Source organism: Orycteropus afer, unplaced genomic scaffold (assembly GCF_000298275.1).
Source record: "Orycteropus afer afer isolate SDZICR_OR568_19922 unplaced genomic scaffold, OryAfe1.0 scaffold00585, whole genome shotgun sequence".
Lineage (NCBI taxonomy): Eukaryota > Metazoa > Chordata > Mammalia > Tubulidentata > Orycteropodidae > Orycteropus > Orycteropus afer.
Genome location: NW_006922172.1, coordinates 497532 through 522150, shown reverse-complemented (window position 1 = coordinate 522150; position 24619 = coordinate 497532). Strand labels below are relative to the sequence as shown.

The 24619-nt window shown below is 38.9% G+C and overlaps 1 protein-coding gene across 1 annotated transcript in view; it reads left to right on the top strand.

Annotated features, from left to right (window-relative positions):
- Positions 1–24619, top strand: part of ACTN2 (actinin alpha 2) — a 131817-nt gene that overhangs the window by 82489 nt on the left and 24709 nt on the right. Inside the window, exons 10-15 of the mRNA XM_007956230.1 lie at positions 1541–1771; positions 5714–5861; positions 7797–7947; positions 11503–11611; positions 15538–15678; positions 16672–16854. Coding sequence (XP_007954421.1) covers positions 1541–1771; positions 5714–5861; positions 7797–7947; positions 11503–11611; positions 15538–15678; positions 16672–16854 — 963 coding nt within the window. The remainder of the gene's footprint in view (positions 1–1540; positions 1772–5713; positions 5862–7796; positions 7948–11502; positions 11612–15537; positions 15679–16671; positions 16855–24619) is intronic.

Genomic DNA, 24619 nt, shown 5'->3' with positions numbered 1-24619 from the left:
AGAGAGGGTTTGCATGTTTTCAGATGACAGAATGTGATTCCATTCTCAGCAGGTCCTCCAGGGCTGGACCTCCCTTGAGGACATTGAATTTCTTTTTTTTTTTTTTTCCTGCTTCATTGGCTTTTACATCATGTATGGTGCTCTCCATATCCAGACACTTTTTCCAATATGGACCTGGGACAAATAACTTGTCCACCCTGTGTGAGGATGTGGCTTAGCCACATGTGTATCTAAATATCCAGAGACAGATCTGGCAAAGATAGACCACTCTGCATAGAATATTTGAGTATGCTTCCGTAGGCCAGATTCTCAGTTAGAACAGCACTTTTCAAATTGCTCCTCTTTCTTATACCTATAAGAGCACAAATAGCAGCTCAGCAGTTTTGTCACTACCCTCCATGTTTTTTTCTTGTACAAGTTAGGGCTGAGTGAGGTATAGAGCCAAATCCTTCCTAAATTGTACTTGAGCACAGTAAAATTATTTGAGACCAAATGATTTCTCTCTGACTTAATTTAGCTCCTATTTGGTCTGCACTGGGAAAAGTATCAGAACACTTGTAATCAGTCTTCCCAGAGAGTAATTTATATTAATCTAATCTAGTGAGATTGAGTTTGTATGTTCACACTACTGCTATGGAAAAATTCAATTTGGCTTCATTGTTTTAATAACAGTGATAAACTTAGGGAGTTGAAGCATGACAAAGACCAAAGGATAAATAGTCCTTAATAATTAAATCCTTCCTTGTCTTCTTTGGTCCTATAGTGATGCTCCTTAACCCTTAGACTACAGGTCTACCACCATTTTATTTATTTTTTATTCTATTTCCCGTTCTAATCTTTTGTCATCTTCCAAGTGATCAGTAGGCAAAGTGTAAATGATAAGTGTGTTATCAGTAAGTTTTCTCTAAGGCAGAGGTAGTAATTCAAGAGATTGGGTGGATGCCTCATCCTTAGAAATTCACTGCCATGCTCACTTAATCATGTGGATTTCCTTAAAAGCTAGATGCAAAAATATCCTTTGGCATTAAATCAATCCCAAGTTTACAATACATTTATTTAGTAAATAATTTAGATTTGAGCTTATTTAAAATACAAATACATTTTAATTAAAAGCAGTGATTTGCTTTTTTTATTCCACTACATTTCCACCATGTTAGGTTTTTTGTTTGTTTTTAATTTAAAAATTCCATCTAGTATTTGTCTGCTAATGTCCGCTCCCCAGAGTTTTCTGTAAGTGTCACATTGTAAACCATGACTTGTGCTGACATTCAGTTTTCTACCTGTGTATGATTTCATAGGGGTGATTACTAATGGCTGTGGGTGGAGGCAGAATGGGAATGGTAGTATGAATGCTGTGTCCAGAAACACTGAGGATTCCATCCATGCTATAACATCCACCTTTTAGTAAGGGGTCTTTTAATCACACCTCTGTTTACTTGGGAACATTGAGTACTCCATCCCAAATTGTTAGGTTCCTCTGTTTTCAAATTGGGGCAGTTTGCTGGGAGGTTTCAGTAGTCTTTTTGTGTTTTGGGACCAGCTTTTGGAATGGATTCGCCGCACAATCCCCTGGCTAGAGAATCGTACCCCCGAGAAGACCATGCAAGCCATGCAGAAGAAGCTGGAGGACTTCCGGGACTACCGTCGGAAGCACAAGCCACCGAAGGTGCAGGAGAAGTGCCAGCTGGAAATCAACTTCAACACCCTGCAGACCAAACTGAGGATCAGCAACCGGCCTGCCTTCATGCCCTCTGAGGGCAAGATGGTGTCGGTGAGTGTGAGAGAAGGAAGCCTCCTATCCCCCTAGAAGGGCACTTCTTTCCATAAAGGCTTTTGATGGGCATTGATGAAGATGTTAATTTCTTTAATCTCTGCAGTTACATGGATATAATTTTGGACCAGTAAGCACTTCATTCTTGAGTGATTTTTTCTCCCTAAACCAGTTTTTTTTTGTTGTTTTATTTTTCCCTAATGTTGCTGTCGAATCAACTTTGACTCCTGTGTATAAGAGTAGAACTATGCCCAATATGGTCTTCAGTGAATTTTCAGAAGTAGATCGCCAGGCCTTTCTTTCAAAGTGCCTCTGGATAGATTCAAACCTCCAGCTCGGCGCTTAAACATTTGCAGCACCCAGGGAGTCCTTTTCCCCTACCATCATGCAGTTCTTGACTCCAACTTACCACTCAAAGAGCATCCCTTTAATAAATGCTTTTGCTCTCCTCCTTTTCCTCATGACCTTGCCTCATCTCCCCACCACGCAGTAGCTCTACCAGCATTAGATTATGTACTCTGTCTTCCCTGCTGCTATGGCCTATGCTGTTGACCTTCTCAGGGTCTTAGTCCTACTGATTTATTACACTCATTAGTTTCTTCTTCTCTACAGAATCATTCTCATAAGCATACAAAAGTGCTCTAGAAGCTACCAAACAAACTATAAAAACCTATGAGTCCACATGTCCCTAAAACAATTACTCCATTTCTCTCTGGTGGCATAGTGCCTAACGCACTAAGTCTTGTAGTCAAATAAACTTGAGAAATTCATTTTTTGCTGTCTTCTTTCTTACAAATATCTGATTCATAGTGACCCCTTCTTGGGTTTCCAAGCGGTATCTCTACAGAAGTAGAATGCCCAATCTTCCTCCCAAGGAGTGGCTGGTGGGGTTTCAGCCATCAGCCTTCTGGTTAGCAGTCAGATGTCTTAGGCACTACGCCACTGGATCACCCACCTAAGAAATAGCGTGTAAAAAAATCCATAACTTTTTTTTTTTTTTGTAAACTTAGAATTATCCAAATCATATGAGTACTAATGCTATTTTCTTTTTTAATTTTTTATTGTGATTTAGGTGAAATTTTTCAGAGCAAATTTGTTTTCCATTCAACAGTTCATACACAGTTTGTTCTGTAACATTAATTGAAACCCCCACAGTATAACAACTCTCTTCCCACTTCCTGCCTGTGGTTACCTTTTCCTGGATCCTTCTTTTTGTACCTCTTGTGTACCTCTCCAGGAGCTCTGGTGGTGTAATGCCTAAGGCATCTGACTGCTAACCAGAAGGCTGGAAGTTCAAACCCACCAGCCACTCCTCGGAAGGAAGGTTGGGCAAACTACTTCTATAGTGATACTGCCTCAGAAACCCAAGAAGGTGTCACTATTAGTCGGGTCCGACTTGACAGCAGTGGGATTACTGCAAAACATCTTAAAAGAGTTCTTTATGGTACCAATTTCAGTCCCTTACCTCTCATGCACTTAGTTGATTCTGCAGCCTGCAGTAAGTACTCTGACTTCTGTCCCTTCCCCTGAAACTTTTCCAGTCCAAGCCAGTAGCTTCCATGTTGGCAATCCAGTAGTCACTTGTATTTGCACCTTCCAGGACTCATCAGTAGCTTTTGACTCATCAGTTGGTCATTGCCTCCTTCCTGGCCTTCTTTCTACTCTAGATACTACTGGCTTTCTTTCCATCTCACCCGCAAGTCCTTCTCTGTCTCTTTCGAATGAAGGCTTTACCTCCTTTACAGTCTTTACATGTTGGCAGCTCCTGGACAAGGTACTTAGCTCACTTCTCTATCTTTACTTCCTCCAACTGATCTCATGCAGCCCATGGCTTTCATTACCTCTTGTAATATTAACGTTGCCCAAAGTTTACATCCCCAGCTCTGATTTCTCCCTTGAGCTCCAGGCTCCTTATATCTACTTGAATGTCTCAAAAGCACTTTACACCTAATATCCAAAATAGTCCTGCCACAGTTTTCTCTATCCTAGTAAGTGTCACCACCATTCTAAGTAGCTGAAGTCCAAACCCAAGTGTTATACTTGATCTTTCCCTTTCTGTCAGTTTCTTGCCTCCACCTCCCCAGCAAATCATGTTGCCTCTGCTTCCAGATTATTTCTTAAACCTGTTACGTTTTCTCCACTGCCATCACCCTGTTCTAAGCCACTATTATCTCTCCTTAAAACCAAACCAAATTATGTGCTGTTAAGTCAACTGCAACACGTGTGTGTGTGTCAGAGGCTATGTGTGTCAGAGTAGAACTATGCTTTGTAAGGTTTTCAGTGGCTTATTTTTTGGCAGTAGATCAGCAAGCCTTTTTTCTGAAGAACTTCTGAGTGTACTCAAACCTCCAACCTTTCAGTGAGAGTGAGTGTGTTAACTATTTGTACCACCCAGGGACTCCTTATCTCTTCTTGGATGCTGCAATAACCTTCAGGCTGGCTCTTCTTTCTTTTTCTCTCTTCTTTTGCTCCCTGAAATTCATTTTTCACACAGTAGCCACAGTGCTCTTTTTAAAATGAAAATCAGATGTCTCCTTTCATTTCAGAACCTCCAATGATTTCCCAAAATATTTAGAATAAAACCCAAATTCCTTATTGTTTACTCTTTGTTTTCACTTTAGATCTGACCCACCCCATCTCACTGACCTCAGCTTCTACCCCTCACTCCCTGCACCACAGCCAAGCCAGCCTTCTTTGCTTCTCCCAACACTTCAAGCTTGTCCCTTCTCAGGCTTTCAGTTTGTTCCCTCAGTCTAAGTTCTTGTGCACCTGTTCTTCACATGGCTTGCCTTTTAAGCAGGGAGGTTTCACCAAAAATGTACCTCTTCACAGAGGTCTTCTCTGTAATCTGCCTAAGAGAACCATTTCCATGGTATCACTTAACCCTGCTTTGTTTTTCCTTCACAGCTAAAATTAACTTGTTTGGTTGAGTACTTGTGCATTTTCTTTCTCCCCATAATCCTGAAAGCAGGAAGGGGGGCTTCATATCGTTGTTTCTTGCAGTTTAGTTGGCTCCTAACTCATGGTGACACACAACAGAACAAAATGCTGCCAGGTCCTATGCCATCCCAGTGATCCATTGAGAATCAAATCGAACCTTTGTGATTCATAGATTTTTGATTGGGTGGATTTCGGGAGATTGCCAGGCCTTTCTTCCTAGTCTGTCTTCGTCTGTAAGCACTGCTGAAACCTATTCAGCATCATAGCAACACATAAGCCTCCACTGACAGACAGGGTGGTGGCTGTGTATGAGGTGCATTGGCTGGGTCTCACACATGGAGGGCAAAAATTCTACCACTGAACTACCACAGCCCCCTGGGAGACTTTATAGGTCCTGTTCACTCTTATAAAATTTCTCCAGCATGCCTGGAACATGCTAAACCAAACCAAGCCAAAACAAACCTTGCCATTGATCAGTTCTGCCTCATAGTATCTCACTGGTTAAAGCATTTGGCTGCTAGACAAAAGTTTAACACTTCAAAGCCACAGCCCCTTGGTGGGAGAAAGATGCTTCTGAAAAGATACACAGCTTTGGAAATCCTATGGAGCTGTTCTACTATGTCCTATAGGGTCACCATGAATTGGCACATGCTACATGCCCAGTAAATAGTTGTTAATGACTGAATGGATGGAATTTCTCTCCATTGCTGAGTAAAAATTGTTTTGAATTGATTCAGTTTGAAGCTTCAACTTTCATAGCCAGAAAATTAAAATCCTACAAGTCTATGTTTAATCTGGAGAAGTGTGAATTATTTATTGGCTGATGATACAACTAAAATCCCCCAATGATAATAATACATTTGGACACCAAAATAATTTAATGGTTGGTTGTGGGGAAAAAGAAAACAGCCAGGAAAATACTGTCAAACACGTGGTACTGGATATTAATAAAAGGGAACTGGAGCATAATGAGTATGCCTTCTCTGTCCTCACACTCTCCAGGACATCGCTGGGGCTTGGCAGAGGCTGGAGCAGGCTGAGAAGGGCTATGAGGAATGGCTGCTCAACGAGATACGGAGGCTGGAGCGTGTGGAGCATCTGGCTGAGAAGTTTAGGCAGAAGGCTTCAACACATGAGACTTGGGCATATGGTGAGTAGATGCAACTTAAATTTGGATTTTGAAAAATTAGAGTTGAACTGTGAACAGAAACTCAGGGCCAACTGTTGGCCCTATCCCTAAGTTCTGTGAATGTGTGAGTAGGTATCCTCACTTTTTTCTCCTTTACTGTCTCATTACTAAATTTCTCTAAGATGTGGACAGTTTGTTTTCTGCTTGAGCAGATAATATATTTCTTCACAAAATGGTGCCCAACGTGTTCTTCCCACATCTACCTGTGTAAAGTCTGACCTCCTCCTGTTTTCCCCTCATTCTTTCAATTTGATTCAGCAAGTATCTGATTATTCCCTAAGTGTGGGTCATACAGCCCTGGCCCAGATATAGGCTTCTGCCAATAGAATGCTTATCAAATTCCACAAAGCAACATAATTTCCCACTTAGAAAATCTACTTGGGAAGCAGATTGCAGAAAGACTGCAATGTATCATTTTCTGTAGTCTAGCTTCCTTTTTTCTCTTAGATTCCCCTATTTCTTTCAGGCCATGTTTCCATAGCCTTCATAATATGCTCATAATATTCTTTGGCAATCTACTAGAGTAAATAATGTCGAAGAATATAACATTTTCCTCATCACATAATAATCTATTTTAAGGAAAGGTCAGGGAGGTTTCCCCTTCATCCTTGGTCCCTTTTGCTTTTTGTTTTACTGTTTATATGGCATAGGAAGGTAGTCACAGGGATGGACCCTGGAGCCAGACATGTTTGGAGTCCCAGCTCTGAAACTTAGCTTTAGCTTTGGACAAGTCCCTAACCTCTCTGTGCCTCACAGTCCTCCTCACAATAAGGATAACAGTAATACCTACCTCATAGAGTTTTTATGAAGATTTCAGGAGTTTGTAAAGTATTTAAATCAGCAACTGGCAGGCACATAGTGCTATGTTATGATTGCTAAATATATAATGATTTAATTTCCATTTTTAGCTTTGTGAAACAAATTCTTAAAGGTCACCAGCAAAGATTAAATTTGGGTTCAGTTATAAGGACCACAGCAGTAACTAGATGTAAGAAATATTTATTGGGAAAGAGTGGAAGTTCAGAAAGGAATATTTCTAATATTATCAGGAAAAAAAATGCAGGGTGCATTTAACCACAGAAAATGTCAGTTTCTAATAAAAAGAATTGGGGTTGGGCAGAACCAGTGGGGTGGGCAAATAGAGAACAAATGTTTTATCTATCTACCCCATGTAGCTTTTGTGAGCTAATGGTTACTAATTTAACTCACCATCACACTGGAAAATCAGATACTTCTTGCTTAGAATTACTAATGATACATATTTGTATTTTAGAAAGCACTCAGCATGCTTTTCTACCATTGTTAAACCTGGAGGATCATTGGATATTTGTAACTCACTGCCATGGAGTCAGTTAGACTCATAGTGACCCCTCCTTAGGTTTCCCAGGCAGTATCTGTATGGAAGTAGATTGCCCAATCTTCCTTCCGATGAGTGGCTGGTGGTTTTGAACCGCCAGCCTTCAGGTTAGCAGTCAAGTGCCTTAGGCACTATGCCACCAGAGTTCCCAGATATTTATTAAGCAAACCAAACTCACTGCCCTCGAGTCAGATACGACTCATAGTGACCCCTACTTGGGTTTCCGGAGGAGTATCCCAACAGAAGTAGATTGCCCAATCTCCCTCAGAAGGAAGAGTGGGCAATCAATCTACTTCCATAGTGATATTGCTTAGGTATATGTAAAATGAGCTCAGAATGTAAACGTAATTGGTGCATTGTGAATGGGAGTAACAGCCTGAATTCCAATTGAAATATTTGGCCTCCTTCTTCAATACTGCCAATCTTCTCTCCCTTTTCTCTTGGTTCATTGGCATTTTAATGATAACCAAGAGTTCTGATGATAGGAAGAAGTTACGATGTGAAAGCAGAGTTTTAATACCCTGCTACAATCTTTCCAGGCAAAGAGCAGATCTTGCTGCAGAAGGACTATGAGTCTGCATCCCTGACTGAGGTCCGGGCTTTGTTGCGGAAACACGAGGCATTTGAGAGCGACCTGGCAACCCACCAGGACCGGGTAGAACAGATTGCTGCCATTGCCCAGGAGCTGAAGTATGTTCTATTTCCAGGCATGCAGCTGCTGACATTTAGCTGAGACACTGTTTCCCATGAACCTGACTGGGTTGTAGGTATAGTGTAAGGATGACACAAAGAGCTTCTTGAGATAACCACCACAAGGACAGTGCTTGGAGGCCTGCCTTTCTTTCTCTTGACTAAATTTTGAGTGGACAAAGTTGGAGGCCTTTGTGGTGGAGGTTTCTTGGTTTTTGTTTAAATAAATAAAGGACTCCTTGGGTGGTACAAACAGTTAACTTGCTCTGCTGCTAACTGAAAAGTTGACGGTTTGAGTCCCCCCGAGACAGCTCAAAAGAAAGATCTGATGATCTACTTCCAAAAAATCAGCCTATAAAAACAAACAAATAAAATTTTTAAAAAAGCAGTTCTACTATGACACACATGGGATCAGCAAGTCAGAGTCGACTTGATGCCAACTGGTTTTTAAAGAAACAAACTGACTTCAGGTTTGGTTCTTTAATTGTGGTCAGATAACCATGTCCTGTTTGTTATTCAGCAGCACCTCACCCCTCAGTATAGGAGTCAGCTTCCAGAGGGTGAGAAGTAAACATGGAGGCCTAGGATGTGACTCTTGACAGGCAGCCTAACCAGGGCAGAGTAGAGGAAATGGTATTACACTGTCCATCCAAGAAACAAAACAAAACAAAAATCACTGTCTTACCTGTAAAGGAAAAGGTGTTACTGCCCCACTTTTCTTTACCATAAAATAAATTGTTTCGTTTTCATATTTTTTATCTTATCGGAGGAACTAGCACAATGCCATCACCATACATCATAGAGCCCAAGCAGTTTAAAAAAACAGGGAGGAGTGACTAAGTTCCCATCTATATTGTCATGTGTAGCCTCTCAGGGCAGCTGCCCTCCAGGAGGACCAATTAAAAATAGTTGCCATCAAGTTGATTCGGACTCACAGTGATCCTATGAGTGCCAAAACAGAACTGTGCTCCGTAAGGTTTTCAATGGCTGATTTTTCAAAAGCAGATCACTAAGTCTTTCTTTTGAGACACCTCTGGGTAGACTTGAACCTCTAGTTTTTGGTTAGCAGCCAAATGCATTAAAGGTTTACACCACACAGGTACTCCCCCCAAGAGGGCAAGAGCCTCAATGTTATGTTCCTCTAGGTTTTTTAAAAGACCCATGCTGCTTTTTGATAAATATTCTCTACTCCTTTCTTCCTCGTTATAATGATTGATATATCTATCAGATTGTTAAAAGTGTTTCACATAGTGGTAACTTTTCAAAACAAATACTAAAAATGTATTTTAATATAATACATTTTAAACTATCATTTTCCTCACTTTTTATGAGAGCAAGCCCATTAATTAATAGCTAAAATCTCTTTTAAGAGTATCTAACTTATTTGGCTTTACCTCAATGAACTCTTAATTATTTGTATATCCAATTTGTATACTATATTTGTGTCCTCATTTTCATGCTTCTTGAATATTGACCATTTGGTTGCTCATTAACAGCTACTCATAAATAAAATAAGGGGATGAAAAGAAGCTCAAAGTATTTAATCATTCTATAATAGTTCCCACAAGCAATTTAAATAGTTTTAGGTGTTGCCCATAAACTCTGAGTAATAATTGTATGTTATTAGTAACTTCAATGCCTATTTCTTTACACAGTCAAGAGATAACCATATATAGCATTTAAATCTGTTTTCATTTTCCTGCTACTAATACCTTTCCTAAAATAATAAATTGACGTTTTTGTACAATTCTCAATGTTCATAGAAATCTAGTTATGTGCAGCTCAAAACTCATGCTCTTTGACAGCAGTTATATGTAGAACGCTTATGTATAAAGTAGAAGATGCCTTCTCTAAAGATAACTGTGGAGGGTCAGCATTGATATCTGCACTGTGGGTCAGTAGAAGGATTCCTAAATTTTTGTTTTTGTGTTTGGGAAAAGTCTATCTTCCTTTTAATATTTGCATTCTGAATAGCCATAACTTTTCACTTTGTATCTCACTCTAGTGAAGACTAGGTGTATGTAGAAAGCTGCTGTTTCCTCTTGGGAACTTTAATTAGGTGATATGGAGCTTCTTACCTGCTGAAAAAACTATCAACTAATAGCCATATGTATCTACTTCATTCAATAACAGAAACAGAATAAAATGCACTAAAAGAAGTTTGGGAGCTCTGGTAGCATAGTGCCTAAAGCACTTGACTGCTAACCAGAAGGCTGGTGGTTCAAACCCACAAGCCACTCCTCAAAAGGAAGGTTGGGCAATTCACTTCCATAGTGATACCACCTCAGAAACCCAAGGAGGGGTTGCTATGAGTTGGGTCCCACTCAATGGCACATAACAACAGCAACAACAAAGGAAAAATTAAAAAAAAAAAGCAATGAACAACCATTGTCTTAATTTAAAGTTGAGAGAAGAAATAAATGAATTTAAGCTTCAGGGAAATGGATTTGATAGGTGAGGAGAGTATATCCGGGAACGTGTCTTATCTTGTTCTCTTTTTGAAGAGGTTTCTTGACTATGTTTTTAATCCTCTATGTGTCTTGCATTTAATCTGAACTAAAAGATGATTAAATTTTTAATCAAGATTTACTAGTCAACATTAGCTTTAATGTTAACTTCAAAGTACCTTATCTCACAAAGATCCCATGTAGGATGAATGGACCTGAAGGCAGTGCTGATTCAGTGGTGGAATTCTTTCCTTTCCTGTGGGAGACCCATGTTCTGTTCCTACCCAATGCACCTCATGCACAGCCACCACCCTCTGTCAGTGGAGACTTGAATATTGCTATGATGCTGAACATGTTTCAGTGGATCTTCCAGACTAAAATGGACTAGGAAGAAAAGCCTAATATCTACTTTGGTCTGAAGTAGTTAACAATAGGATGTATAGGCAGGTCTGGCGAAGAAAAGTAAATAATGAGAAATCACTTTGTTCTTGCCTTTCTCACTAGCAGCATAATAACTAAATTCAGCATCTTTGCCTGTAAATTGGAGAGCTTTGCTCAGATTACATTGTGGAAATGCCTCCAGATCCAGATAGAGGCACAGTGCTTCTTCTGGACATGACACTCCCGTCCAGTGGGGAGGTGAGTGCCCTTTGAGAGGAGCCAAGGACACAATGCAGTGCAAGCTGATACCTCCTTCCCTTCTTGACTCATTTTTATGTTCCAGTCACTGTGGCTACAGCACAGCCCAGAGGACTGTCCTCCTGGCCAGAGGGTCAGGTTACTTTAGAGGTGCACAGCCATTTAAAAATATTGTTCTCTGAGATGGAACCAAGATAGAATATAGTTAGCCTCCAGCATTAAGAAGGCAGTTTCTATCTGCTTAGAAATCTGTTGGCTAACAAGAGTTTTACTGATTCATCTCAGGATTGTCAGAGAATAATAGTAATGTTTGCAGTAGCAATGATTATCGAAACCCTAAACTGTCACACCAGCTCTCTCTCTAACACATCTTTGAAGGAAAAAAAAAAATAGTCTATTTATTTTGACCCTGTATCCATTTTTCTTCATATCATCTTGAAAAGTTAATCTTCCTTTTCACTTTTAATAGTGAGCTGGACTATCATGATGCTGTGAATATTAATGATCGGTGCCAGAAGATTTGCGACCAGTGGGACAGATTGGGAACGCTTACTCAGAAGAGAAGAGAAGCCCTGGAGGTGAAGACTTCAAGGCGCCATGAAATCTTTTAATAGAGGCTCTTTAATTAAGTCACTGTTATTATTTTTATGTTGTTATATAGTATTATGTATCTAAAACTAAACAGATTGTCTAGTGAAAGGAGATTCTAAAGAAAATACAAAAAAGTAAGGAAAAGGAAAGTTGGTAGCTTTGTGCTATAGTATATCCTTACAACAGTGAAGCATACTTTTGATTTTGAAAATTCCAAAAGATAATAAGAGTATGGTATAAACCTATTTTGTATCATAAAATGAGTTTCTAAAAGTCCTTCTTTAAGAGCAAACTGAACTGTCACTGAGTCAGGAAGTCAGAAAAAGCCTAACTTTAGATGTGCAAGGGAAAATGCAATGTTATAGTAAGGAAAAGTTGGTATGAAACAGACTGAATTTGGCTTTATCCAATTGTAATACTTTGATTAATAGGAGTAAGTAAAAAAAAAAAAAAAATCAGTTGCCACCAAGTCAACTCTGACTCAGGCCAACTCTGTGTATCACAGCAGACTATATTCCACAGGGTTCTCAATGGCTGAATTTTCAGGAGGCCTTTCTTCCAAGGCACATCTGGGTGGGCTCGAACCTCTAACTTCTCAATTAGCAGTCAAGTATGCACTTTTGCACCACCAACCGTAAGTAAGTAGTAACTAGTATTTAACTGTAGCTAATCATCTTTCATCACTGAAGACTCATACTACATGAAAGAAAGGAGCAGTTACTAGCTTTCTGAGTCTTTTCACTTTGACTCTGAGGAAGCTTTTAAAAATCAGTGAAATCAGCCTTCCTCAATTCCAAATGGCTGTTACATATCCACTTAATAAATGTTGAGAGAATGACTGACTGTTATTAAGGAAGACTTTTCTATGATCCCACAAAATGTGGAAATTATCAAACAATATCATTAATATCACATGCAAGTAAAATCTTACTGAATATAATTCAAAAATGGTTGCAGCAGTATATTGACAGAGAACTTCCAGAAATGCAAGCTGGATTCAGAAGAGGACATGGAACAAGGGATATCATTGCTGATGTCAGATGGATCTTGTCTCAAGGCAAAGAATACCAGAAAGATGTTTACTTGTGTTTTATTGACTATGCAAAAGCATTTGATTGTGTGGATCTTAACAAATTGTGGATAACACTGAGAAGAACAGGAATTCCAGAACACTTAATTGTACTCATAAGGAACTTGTACATAGACCAGGAGGCTGTCATTCAAACAGAACAAGGGAACACTGCATGGTTTAAAATCAAGAAGGGAGTGTGTCAGGGTTATATCCTTTCCCATACTTAGTCAATCTGTATGCTGAGCAAATAATCTGAGAAGCTGGACTATATGGAACATGGCATCAGAATTGGAGGAAGACTTATTCAACCTGCAGTATGCTGACGACACAACTTTGCTTGCTGAGAGTGAGGATGGCTTGAAGCACTTACTGATGAAGATTGAAGAATACAGTCTGCAGTATGGATTACATATCAATATAAAGAAAACAAAAATCCTCACAACTGGACCTATAAGCAGCATCATGATAAATGGAGAAAAGATTGAAGTTGTCAAAGACTTCATATTGCTTGGTTCCATAATCAACGCCAATGGAAGCAGCAGTCAGGACATCAGACGACTTGTAGCACTGGGCAAATCAGCTGCAAAAAAACCTCTTTCAAGTGCTGAGGAGCAAGGATGTCTCCTTGAGGAATATGGTGTGCCTGACACAAGCCATGGTATTTTCAATCTCCTCATATGCATGTGAGAGCTGGACAATGAATAAGGAAGACTGAGGAAGAGTTGATGCTTTTGAGTTGTGGTGTTGGCAAAGAATGCTGAAAGTATCATGGACTGCTAAAAGAACTAACAGGTCTGTCATGGAGGAAGTGCAGCTGGAATGGTCCTTGGGAGCAAGAATGGCCAGACTTTGTCTCACACACTTTGGTCATGTTGCTAGAAGGGACCATTCATTGGAGAAGGATGTCATGCTCAGTAAGGTGAATGGTCAACAAAAGAGGGGAAGGCCCTCAATGAGGTGGATTGACACGGTGGCAGCAGTGATGGGCTCAAGTATAGCAAGGATCATGGAGCTAGTGCAGGACTGGGTGGTGTTTCATTCTGCTGTGCATAAGGTGTCTATGAGTGAGAGATGACTTGATGGCCCCTAACAACAGCAAGGAAGACTTTTAGAACTAAATGCCCTTTCTGCTCCCCATTATCTGGGCCATTTGAAAGAAGTACAGTATTATTCTCTATCGTTTAAAGCCTTCTGGTCTCATGTGCACAGGTAAGCAAGAAAGAATCTCTTGTCAAATCATGAATGAGAATCTGAGAACATTATATTGTATTTTCTTTGGTCTTCACTAGGGCGGTGGTGTTGTCAAAGGCACACTGCACACTGGCGACTAGAAAATGAGAAAGATACTCTAAATTTTTGGTTAGCAGTACTAGTTGCCATGGAGTTGATTACAGCTCACAGAGACCCCATATGTCTCAGAGTAGAACTGTGCTCCATAGGATTTTCTTTTCTTTTTATTTTCAATTTTTATTTATTTACTTTTTTTATTGTGGTGAAAATACATGCACCAAAACATTTGCCAATATGATAGTTTCTGCATTTACAATTCAGTTACATTGATTATTGTGTTAGGCTGGGTTCTCTAGAGAAGCAAAACCAGTAAAGCTTATAGAGAGAGAGAAAAAGAGAAATTTATCTTAAGAAAATGGCTCACAGACTTATAGTAGCTGCAAAGTCCTAAGTTCTTGGATCAAATGTTAAGCTGGAGGCTTTTCCCAACTCACACAGCTGCAGGGGCTGACAAGCTCAAAGTTGGCAGGCAGTATGCTGGCTGTTGACTCCAACGAATGACGAATCCAAGATCTCCAGGCTGAATGGTGGATTGTTTGCTCACAGACACTTGTAGGCAGCACAACAGGATCCCAATGCACAGAAGTGTGTCTCTTTTTCCCAAGATGTCCATAAATATATTGGAAGCAGGCCCTAGGGAAACTCCCTTTCAATGGATTGGCTGCTCAAAACATATACATCTGATCTCATCATGAGATAACCCACATCACAACTGCTTAAACCACTCAGAATTGTGGTCCAGCCAAATGGACACATAACTCCAACTATCACAATTACATTCTTCACGTTGTACATCCATGGTTACTATTCATAGGGTTTTCAGTGGCTGATTTTTCAGAAGTAGGTCAGTTGCTAGGCCTTTCTTCCCAGAAGCCTCTGGGTGGATGTGAACCAGTTCCAACCTGTTAGTTAGCAGTTGGGCATGTTAACTCTTGGCACCACCCAAGAACTCCACATTTTCTGTTATCCTATCATTCATAAAGTACAACTTTACATGAAAGCAAGTTCCTATATACTATATGTGGGTTCTCAGGTTTTTTTTTTTTTTTTTTTTAAGTATATAGTAGCATGTAATAGAATGCTTTAGGTCCCTGTGTAGGGCAAATGGTTAGTACTCAACCACTGACCTAATAGTTGGCCATACAAATCCACCCAGCAGTACCATGGTGGAAAGGCCTGGTGATCTGCTTCCATAAAGATTATAGCAAAAAATTCCTATAGAGCTCACTTCTACTCTGTAACACAGGGAGTCATATAAGTCAGAATTAACTGCTTTTGTTCTTACTAGAGTAATTTAAGTACTTTAAAACTGTGCTTGTGTTATTATTAAATCCTCCATGATTCAGAAGGTACATGCAAGAACTGCAGGGCATCAGTCTAATCATTTGAGCATTTGTTAATCTTTTTTATACACGTGCCAATCATAGGAAAGTTATGATTAACAAAATGTTAGATAATAGCTTACTGTTCTGGAATACTTATTTGAATTTTTGAATAATTTTTTATTATTTATACTGTGATAATGATTGCTTCCATTTAACTAATCTTCAGAGAACTGAAAAATTGCTAGAAACCATTGATCAGCTGCATCTGGAGTTTGCCAAGAGAGCTGCTCCCTTCAATAATTGGATGGAGGGTGCAATGGAGGATCTGCAAGACATGTTTATTGTCCACAGCATTGAGGAAATCCAGGTAACTGAATGCCAGCTTTGTATTCATACTGCATTGGAAAGGAATTTTAGTTTAAATCTGAAGTTCTGTTTTATTTGCTTTCTACTAAGAAAAATGTGGCTAGAAAGCCCAAATTAACCTTTGCACCTTAGTTTAAAAAATGTGTTAACTACTATTGCAACACCTAAAGTGAGCATTAACTTCTCACTTGAGCGTAAGCCACATGGTAGTGAGGTGTTCCTACAGGTGAACTTAAGGGGCTGCGCTCTTAAACACTAAGGCCATAGTATAGCTTTGATAAATGTAGGTTTTATAGAGCCTTACAGGAAAGAGTAGGTTTCCATGGCCTTTTCTTTTTGAAGACTAGGATGAGCTCCCTTGCTGTCTTTATGTATAAAGGCAGCAAATGATCTTGTTATAGGACTACAAATGTGAAACTGGTAATAAGGAAGAGCAGCTAAGTTGAGTTCTGTTTGTTAGGGAGTTATACAATGCATTGAGTTGATTCCGACTCACAGTGACCCTTTAAGACAGGATAGAACTGCACCATACTGTTTCCAAGGCTGTGAATCTTTAGGGAAGCAGACTACCACATCTTCTCCCAATGGAACAGCCAGTGAGCTCTAACCATTGACCTTTCAGTTAGCAGCTGAGTGCTTTACCACTGCACTACCAGGCCTCCTTGTTAGTGGAGAGTAAGAGGTAAACAATAGTTGGAGACCAGAAATTATGTAAGCAAACCTTTAAAAAAAGGAATTATTTTTTGAAGACTATAGATTAATGTCTATTACTTAAATGGATATCAGACTGTTGAATAGTCATCATGATATCTTTTTCCCATTTCCAAGGAACTTGACTTCTTTGAGCACGAGATTACTTTTCTAAAACATCCAGCATATATTCCTCCAGAGATTTCTGAAAGTATATTGATAGGTGTGCAGAGGGAAATATGGAAGCCTATTAAATGAACACTAAAGCATGATCCAGTTTTCTTGGCATGTTTTTTTGGTTTAGAGTCTGATCACTGCCCACGAGCAGTTCAAGGCAACATTGCCAGAGGCAGATGGAGAGAGGCAGTCCATTTCAGCTATCCAGAATGAGGTGGAGAAGGTGATCCAAAGCTATAACATCCGAATCAGCTCAAGCAACCCATACAGCACTGTTACCATGGACGAACTCCGGGCCAAGTGGGACAAGGTGGGCACTTTGAGGATTGTGTGTATTATATATAACACAGTATTTGCCAATTCAACATTTTTTACGTGTACAATTCAGTGACACCAATTACATTACAGGCAAGACAATTGACATACTATAAACAAGTTCCTTTTCTGAGTCTGTCTTTAAGTTAAATTTGTATGTAAGTCAGAACAGTTAAATATGATTTGTCAAATGCCAGTTAGTCAAATGTATATCTTAGTGTATAGTGTGCCTTTCTATGCAAAAAAAAATTAAAGAAATACTTCCAGATACATTAAAACATCTTTAACATAATAATACAGTAATAATAATAATGCTTTGATGCACTACAAAATAGCACCTATTTTGTTATTACAAACTATATTATGTACCTTGAATTTTAAATATAATAGACTTCATGGAGATTGGTTTGTAACCATGGGTGGTATGAACGTCAGACACTCATAACCTGGGGACTGCCTGTAATCATATTATGCAGCCATCACCAATATCCTTAGCCATGTTTTCCATCACCATAAACATATAGTCAGTGCTTCCTAAACAATGACACTTACCATGGGGTATTCCTTAAAGCCTACATTGAGAGAGGAAATTAGAATCTTGAGGAATTAGAGTGGCTAACTAATTCTGCAATCACAATCAGGATTTTTACTTATCCCCAACTTACATCTCATTTCACAGATGAAATATGTTGCCAGTCAGCAGCTTGTGCAGTTTGTGGGAAAAGAAAGTAGAGATTATGTTCCTTAAGGAAGAAGACCTTATAAAGGTTTATTACCTGTCTAGTACAGTTTATGATAATAATACTATAACCAAACCAAACTCACTGCCATCAAACTGAATGTGACTCATCACAACCCTTCCTTGGGTTTCCGAGGCACTATCACTACAGAAGTAGATTGCCCAACCTTTCTTCCAAGGAGCGATTGGTGGGTTTGAACTGCTATAAAGGAAACTATTTTAAAAATCCCCACTGAAAATTTGGTGGAATTGCCTTGCCTATAGTGTTTCATTAAAGAATGTTCAGTATATGGAGTGAACAATTTGCTAAATGTATGTGCATTTTAAATGTAGAAAAAAATGATTAGGAAATATACTTTTATCTGGGGAGCTGAAGTATTCCTGGTAATTTGTCACTTTCTAAGTTTTGAGAAACTGCCCACAAATATTAATAGTCAAAATGGATCATTTAAGCCTTTTTATCTCATTCTTAAAAGAAATTTATTTTTATGCATAGAAACAAACCAAACCAAACTCACTGCCAATGAATTGATTATGATTCATAGCAACTCCTGTTGCATTTCCAAAGTTGTAAATCTTTATGGAATTGGATCGCCCCATCTTCCTTCTACAGAAGAATTGGTGGGTTTGAACTGCTGACGTTCTGGTTAGTAGCCAAATGCCTTATCCACTATGCCACCAGAGCCCTTTATCTTCATGCAGAGTGTTTGTAAATTTCAATTGTTGTTGTTGTTGTTGTTATGTGCCGTCGAGTTGGACCCAACTCATAGCGACCCCACCTTGGGTTTCTGAGGCAGTATCACTACGGAAGTAGGATTGCCCAACCTTCCTTCCAAGGAGTGGCTGGTGGGTTTGAACCGCCAGCCTTCTGGTTAGCAGTCAAGTGCCTTAGGCACTATGCTACCAGAGCTCCCAAATTTCAATTAGAGACAGTGAAAGATGTCATTTCCTCGTCATTCACATTCACAAACACTCTGCACTCAGGACCCAGCCCCCCTGAGATGAGTTCTGCAGGCTCTTACATACCTCTTCCAGCAGACACTAGGTGGCACTAAGTGGAAGCCAATGCTCAATTGGGCTCCATTGAGGTCTCCCTCTAATCTGTACAGTAGGGACACTTGGTGAAGTTTCTTTTCTATTTTTATTGTTTTCTTTATTATTTTTGCATTTTTCCCTCCCCTCCTCTCCTAACCCTGGTAACCAACAAAGAAAGTTCCTTTCCATGTGTAAACCTTTCCTAACCCTGGTAACCAACAAAGAAAGTTCCTTTCCATGTGTAAACCTTTCCTTGACTTTTTACAATAATGAACTAATACAATATTTGTCCTTCTATGTTTGACTTATTTCACTCATCATAATGTCTTCCAGGAGCTCTGGTGGTGTAGTGCCTAAGGCATTTGACTGCAAACCAGAAAGATGGCAGTTCAAACCCACCAACCACTCCTCATAAGGAAGACTGGGCAATCTACTTCCATAGAGATACTGCCTCCGAAACCCAAGGAGGAGTCACTATGAGTCAAAATCGACTCAACGGCAGTGAGATTAGTTTTTTCAAGTTCATCCATGTTATGCAGTGTTTTGTATATTCTACATTATTCCTTAATGTTGCATAGTATTCCATTGTGTGTATGTACCAGTTTGCTTATCCATTCTTCTGTTGATGGGCACCTAGGTTGTTTCTAAATTTTTGCTATTGCAAATAGTGCTGTGATGAATATGGGTGCACATATATCTGTTTTTGTCCTGGCTCTCAGTTCTTTAGGCTATGTAACTAGTAATGGGATTGCTGGATCAAATGCTATTTCTAATTCCAACTTTTTAAGGAATTGCCATACTGCTTTCCACAGTGGTTGTATCATTTTATAGTCCCACCAGAGGTGTATGAGAGTCTCTCCACATCCTCACCAGCATTTGTTATTTTCTTCCTTGTTGAACTTTGCTATTAGTGCTGGGGCAAGATGGTATCTCACTGTTGGTTTGATTTGCATCTCTCTAATGGTTAATGGTCGTGAACATTTCTTCATGTGTTTGTTGGCCACTTGAATATCTTCTTTGATGAAGTGTTTATTCATATCTTCTGCCCATTTTTTAATTGGATTGTTTGTCTTTTTGTTGTTTAGGTGTTAGAATTCCCTATAAATTTTAGGGATAAGACCCTTGTCTGATATGTCATTCCTGAATATTTTTTCCCAATCTGTAGGTTCTCTTTTGACTTTTTTGGAGAAGTCTTTGGAAGCACATAAAAATTTAATTTTTAGGCTTCTGATAAGATGGTGGAATAGGCAGACAAGCTACACAGACCCTCTTCAATAAAGAAGAGAAACCAATTGACACAGATACACATGATAATCCTGGAGCTCTAAGCTTTGAAAGGAAGGATGCAGAAGTGGATTAAACACAAACTAGTAGAAGATCCTGAATGAAACCGGTGAATAAGGAGATGAATGGAGCTGTGGACTGTCAGGTATCCTAATGGCACGGACAGTTTGAATATTTCCAAGTGGTGTTAGGACCTGAGATTTAAGCTGAAAATCAGCCATGCTCACCAAGGGCTGGATGGATGACTACACTGGTGACTGATGACTAAAAAGGGAAACAACAAAGAATGAGACAAACTGAGCTGTGGACTTTTGGCTATCTAGAGGGCACAGTCACTTTGAATATTCACATGTGGTGGTTATTTTGGATATTTAAAGTGAGAGCATTCACATTCAGGTTCCAGGGACCACAGAATTGGCTCCACTTGCCGAGGACAGCATGGACGTACAGGAGGCTGATGACTGGAAAGGATATAGGTAGTGAGTTCATAAGGGCTAACAACCTGTAAATAGAAGCACAGTACACTGCTTACTCAGATATATCAATACAAAACAGAGAAAATTAAAATCTTGGGTGAATCATTCCAACATACAATCACCAACTCAATATAAATGTAACAATGTCACAATTTTGTGGAGACAACAGACTATCACAGTACACACAAATAAGCAAGATAAAGTAGTAGAAACAAGGGACCAGGATATAGAAACCGAACACATCCCTGGAAGAAGCATCATTGGACTCTATGCTGAGGAATTCAAAATAATTATATTTAGGTACCTTCAAAGGAATTGGGAGACAGATCAATGAAAACATTGACAAAATTAAGGAATACAGGGACAAAACCCTGGAATAATTTGGGAAGACAATACAAGAACAAAATGACAAAATAAATAAAAAATTAGAAATGATACAAAATCTACAGGTAGAAATCCAGAAGATTAATACTAAATTTTCAGAAATAAATAGCACATTGAATGGACACAGGAGTAGAATCAAATCAATGGAAGACAGAATCAATGAGATTGAAGACAAATGCTTGAATACTTCTTTGGAAAGGGATCAGTCAGAACAAGGATCAAAACAAAATGAAGAAATCCTAAGATTCTGTGGGGTACCACCAAGAGGAATAATCTACATGCAATCAGAATACCGGAGCAGGAAGACACAAATAATACCACAGAGAAAATTGTCGAAGATTTATTGGAAGACAATTTCCATGATATGGTGAAAGAGAAGAAGTCCAACAAACCCCAAACAGAATAGAAACCAAAAGAAAATCACCAAGACATATCATCATCAAACTCACCAAAACCAAAGACAAAGAAAGAATCCTGAAAGGAGCATGTGAAAAATGAAAAGTTACCTACAAAGAGCAACCAATAAGACTAAGCTCTGACTTCTCTGCAGAAACCATGCAGGCAAGAAAGCAATGGGATTGTAGATATAAAATCTTGAAAGAAAAAAATTTCCAATCAAGAGTTGTATACCCAGCAAAATTGTACCATCAAATATGATGGTGAAATTAGGACATTTCCAGACACACAGAAATTAAGGGAATTTGTTAAAACCAAATAAACCTTATAAGAGATACTGAAGGGAATCCTTTGGACAGAGAACCAACAACAGCAAACAACAGCCAACTATTAACACATATGATGGCATAACCCAGAAACCAACCCAGTTATGGAAGTATTCAAAGTAAAATAAGCTTACAAGATTGTAAACAGGGAAGCAGAGACATCAATGGGCAAATGAGGACAACTAAAAAACAAAAAGAGGAAAATAATAGTGTAGTTACAGAACTTCTAAATGGTGAAGAAGTCAAGATAATTGCAAGATAGAATGGACTGTTCTAAACTTGGGAAGAAAATTATAAATCACAGGGTAACCTCCAAGAAAAATGATAAATCTTCACATCAAAATGAAAAAGAGGACAAGAACAAATATTTAGCAAATACTAAAACAATAGCAATGAAGGAAATGATAACACAATTTGTTAAACAAAAATAAGCTCAGCACAGAAAATTATATCGAACAAAGAAATCATCAACACCACGAACAAACACATAACAAAATTGCAGCAACCAATTCATGCTTGTTGATAATTACACTGAATGTCAATGGATTAAATGCACCATTCAAGAAATGAAGAGTTGCAGACTGGATAAGAAAACATAACCCATCAATATACTGTCTGCAAGAGACACACCTTACGGGCAAAGAACAAAAATAGACTAAAAATCAAAGGTTGGAAAAAGATCTATCAAGCAAATGGCAACCATAAAAGAGCAAGAGTGACAATATCAATTTCTGATAAAATTGACTTTAAGACAAAAAAAAAAAAAAAACACCATAAGAGACAAGGAAGGACATTATGTAATACTCAAAGGATTGATTGAACAAGAGGACATAACCCTAATAAATATCTATGTACTCAATGAAAGACACAAAAATACATAAATAAGACTTTAACAGGATTGAAAAGACAAATAGATGAGTCCACAATCATAGTAGGAGACTTTAATACACTACTTTCCATCAAAGGCAGAACAACTGGAAAGAAACTCAACAAAGATGCAGAAGAACTAAACAATACAATCCACCAACTTGACCTTATAGACATTTACAGAGCACTTCACCTAAAAACACCACAATATACATTCTTTTCCAGTGCAAATGGATCATTCTCCAGGATAGACCATATGTTAGGCCATGAAGCAAGACTTAATAAATTTGAAGACACTGAAATACTGCAAAGCATCTTCTTAGATCATAATGCTTTAAAATTAGAAATGAACAATAGGAAGATTGACAGAGAAAGAGAAAAATCATGGAAACTGAAGAACACCCTCCTTGAAAATGACTGGGTAATAGAAGAAATAAAATGTGAAATTAAAAAAATTCCTTGAATCAAATGAGAATGAAAACACAACATACCAAAATCTTTGGGACATAGCAAAAGCAGTGATCAGGAGGCAATCAATAGCAATAAATGCACACACCAAAAAAGAAGAGCCAAAATCAACACATTAACCCAACATCTCCAACAATTAGAAAAAGAGAAGCAAAGAAAAAGCCTACAGGCACCAGAAGAAAAGAAATAATAAAGATTCAAGCAGAAATCAATGAAACAGAAAGACAATAGAAAAAAAAATGAATGAGGCTAGAAGTAGGTTTTTTGAAAAGATTAATAAAATTGACAAACCACTGGAAAATTTAACAAGGAAAAAGAAAGTGCTAAAAGCACAAAGAGGCCACATCTTCTGACTTCCTCTAACCCCACAAGTGGAGGACATAATCACCATCAGTAGCCCAATGCCTATTCCTGCAAAGCCAAACATGCTGCCTCTCTCCAGCCCTTTCATTAAATCTGACACCAGCCATTCCCCCCACAGCACCCACCACCTCTCTTCTGGGTTCAATAATTCACTGCAGTGGCCACACAGAAGTCACAGATTATGGAGTTTATTAGGGAAGTAACAGGCTACAATTCAAGTTCAGGAAAACACTCAGTCTCTCTCAGCCCACTGTCTCTCAGCCAACAGTCTCTCTCAGTCTCCCTCCCAGAAGTGCATGTCTCTCAGTGTCTTTCTCCCTCAGCAGTGCATGTCTCTTGAGTCTCTCTTTTAGCAATGCATGTCTCTCATCTCTCTCTCTCAGCAATGTGTGCTTCTTGCATCTCCCAGCTGGCAGTGAGAGATTTCTTCTGCCTCCAGGAGGGCTCCTTTTGAGTCTGCCAGAGTCCAGTGCACATGGAAAGGCCAAACTAATCAATCCCAACATCAGAACTCTATACACCTGAAGGAGAGAGAACTTCCCAGAAGACTCGTAACAGAAATAACCCAGATGGATAACTTTAACAATCAGGAGCTACTCAGTTGCTCATGGCAGATTCCACCAAGGAGTTTACAAAGACTTACGGCTAGAAAAGCCACACTATGTAATTTACTACACTGCAGAGGGAGAGAATACAAATAACATGAATAAGAAATGAATTGGGCAATGTCATATCTTGCCCCAGGACTAATAGCAAAATTCAACAAGGCAGAAAATAACAAATGCTGGCGAGGATATGGAGAGATCAGGACTCTCATACACCTCTGGTGGGACTGTAAAATGACACAACCACTGTGGAAAGCAGTATGGCAATTCCTTAAAAAGTTGTAATTAGAAATACCATTTGATCCAGCAATCTCATTGCTGAGAGCCAGGACAAAAACACATATATGCACACATGTTCATTGCAGCACTATTTACAATAGCAAAAAGATGGAAACACTCTAGGTGCCCATCAACAGAAGAATGGATAAGCAAACTATTGTACATACACACAATATAATACTATACAACACTAAAGAATAATGTAGAATATCCAAAACACCGCATAAATGGATGAACTTAGAGAACATTATGCTGAGTGAAATAAGTCAATCACAGAAGAATATTATATTAGTTCATTATTGTAAAAAGTCAAGGAAAGGTTTATATGTGGAAAGAAACTTTCTTTGTTGGTTACCATGGATGAGAAGGGAGAGAAGGGAACACTCGAAAAAAAGGAAAAATATATCTCTGATAAAAGTAAAACAAGAAGGCGGGGCAAGATGGCGGACTAGGCAGAAGGATTGCACAGACCCTCTTCAACAAAGAAAAGGGAAACCAATTAACACAGACACAGAAGATAATCTTGGACCCCTGAGCC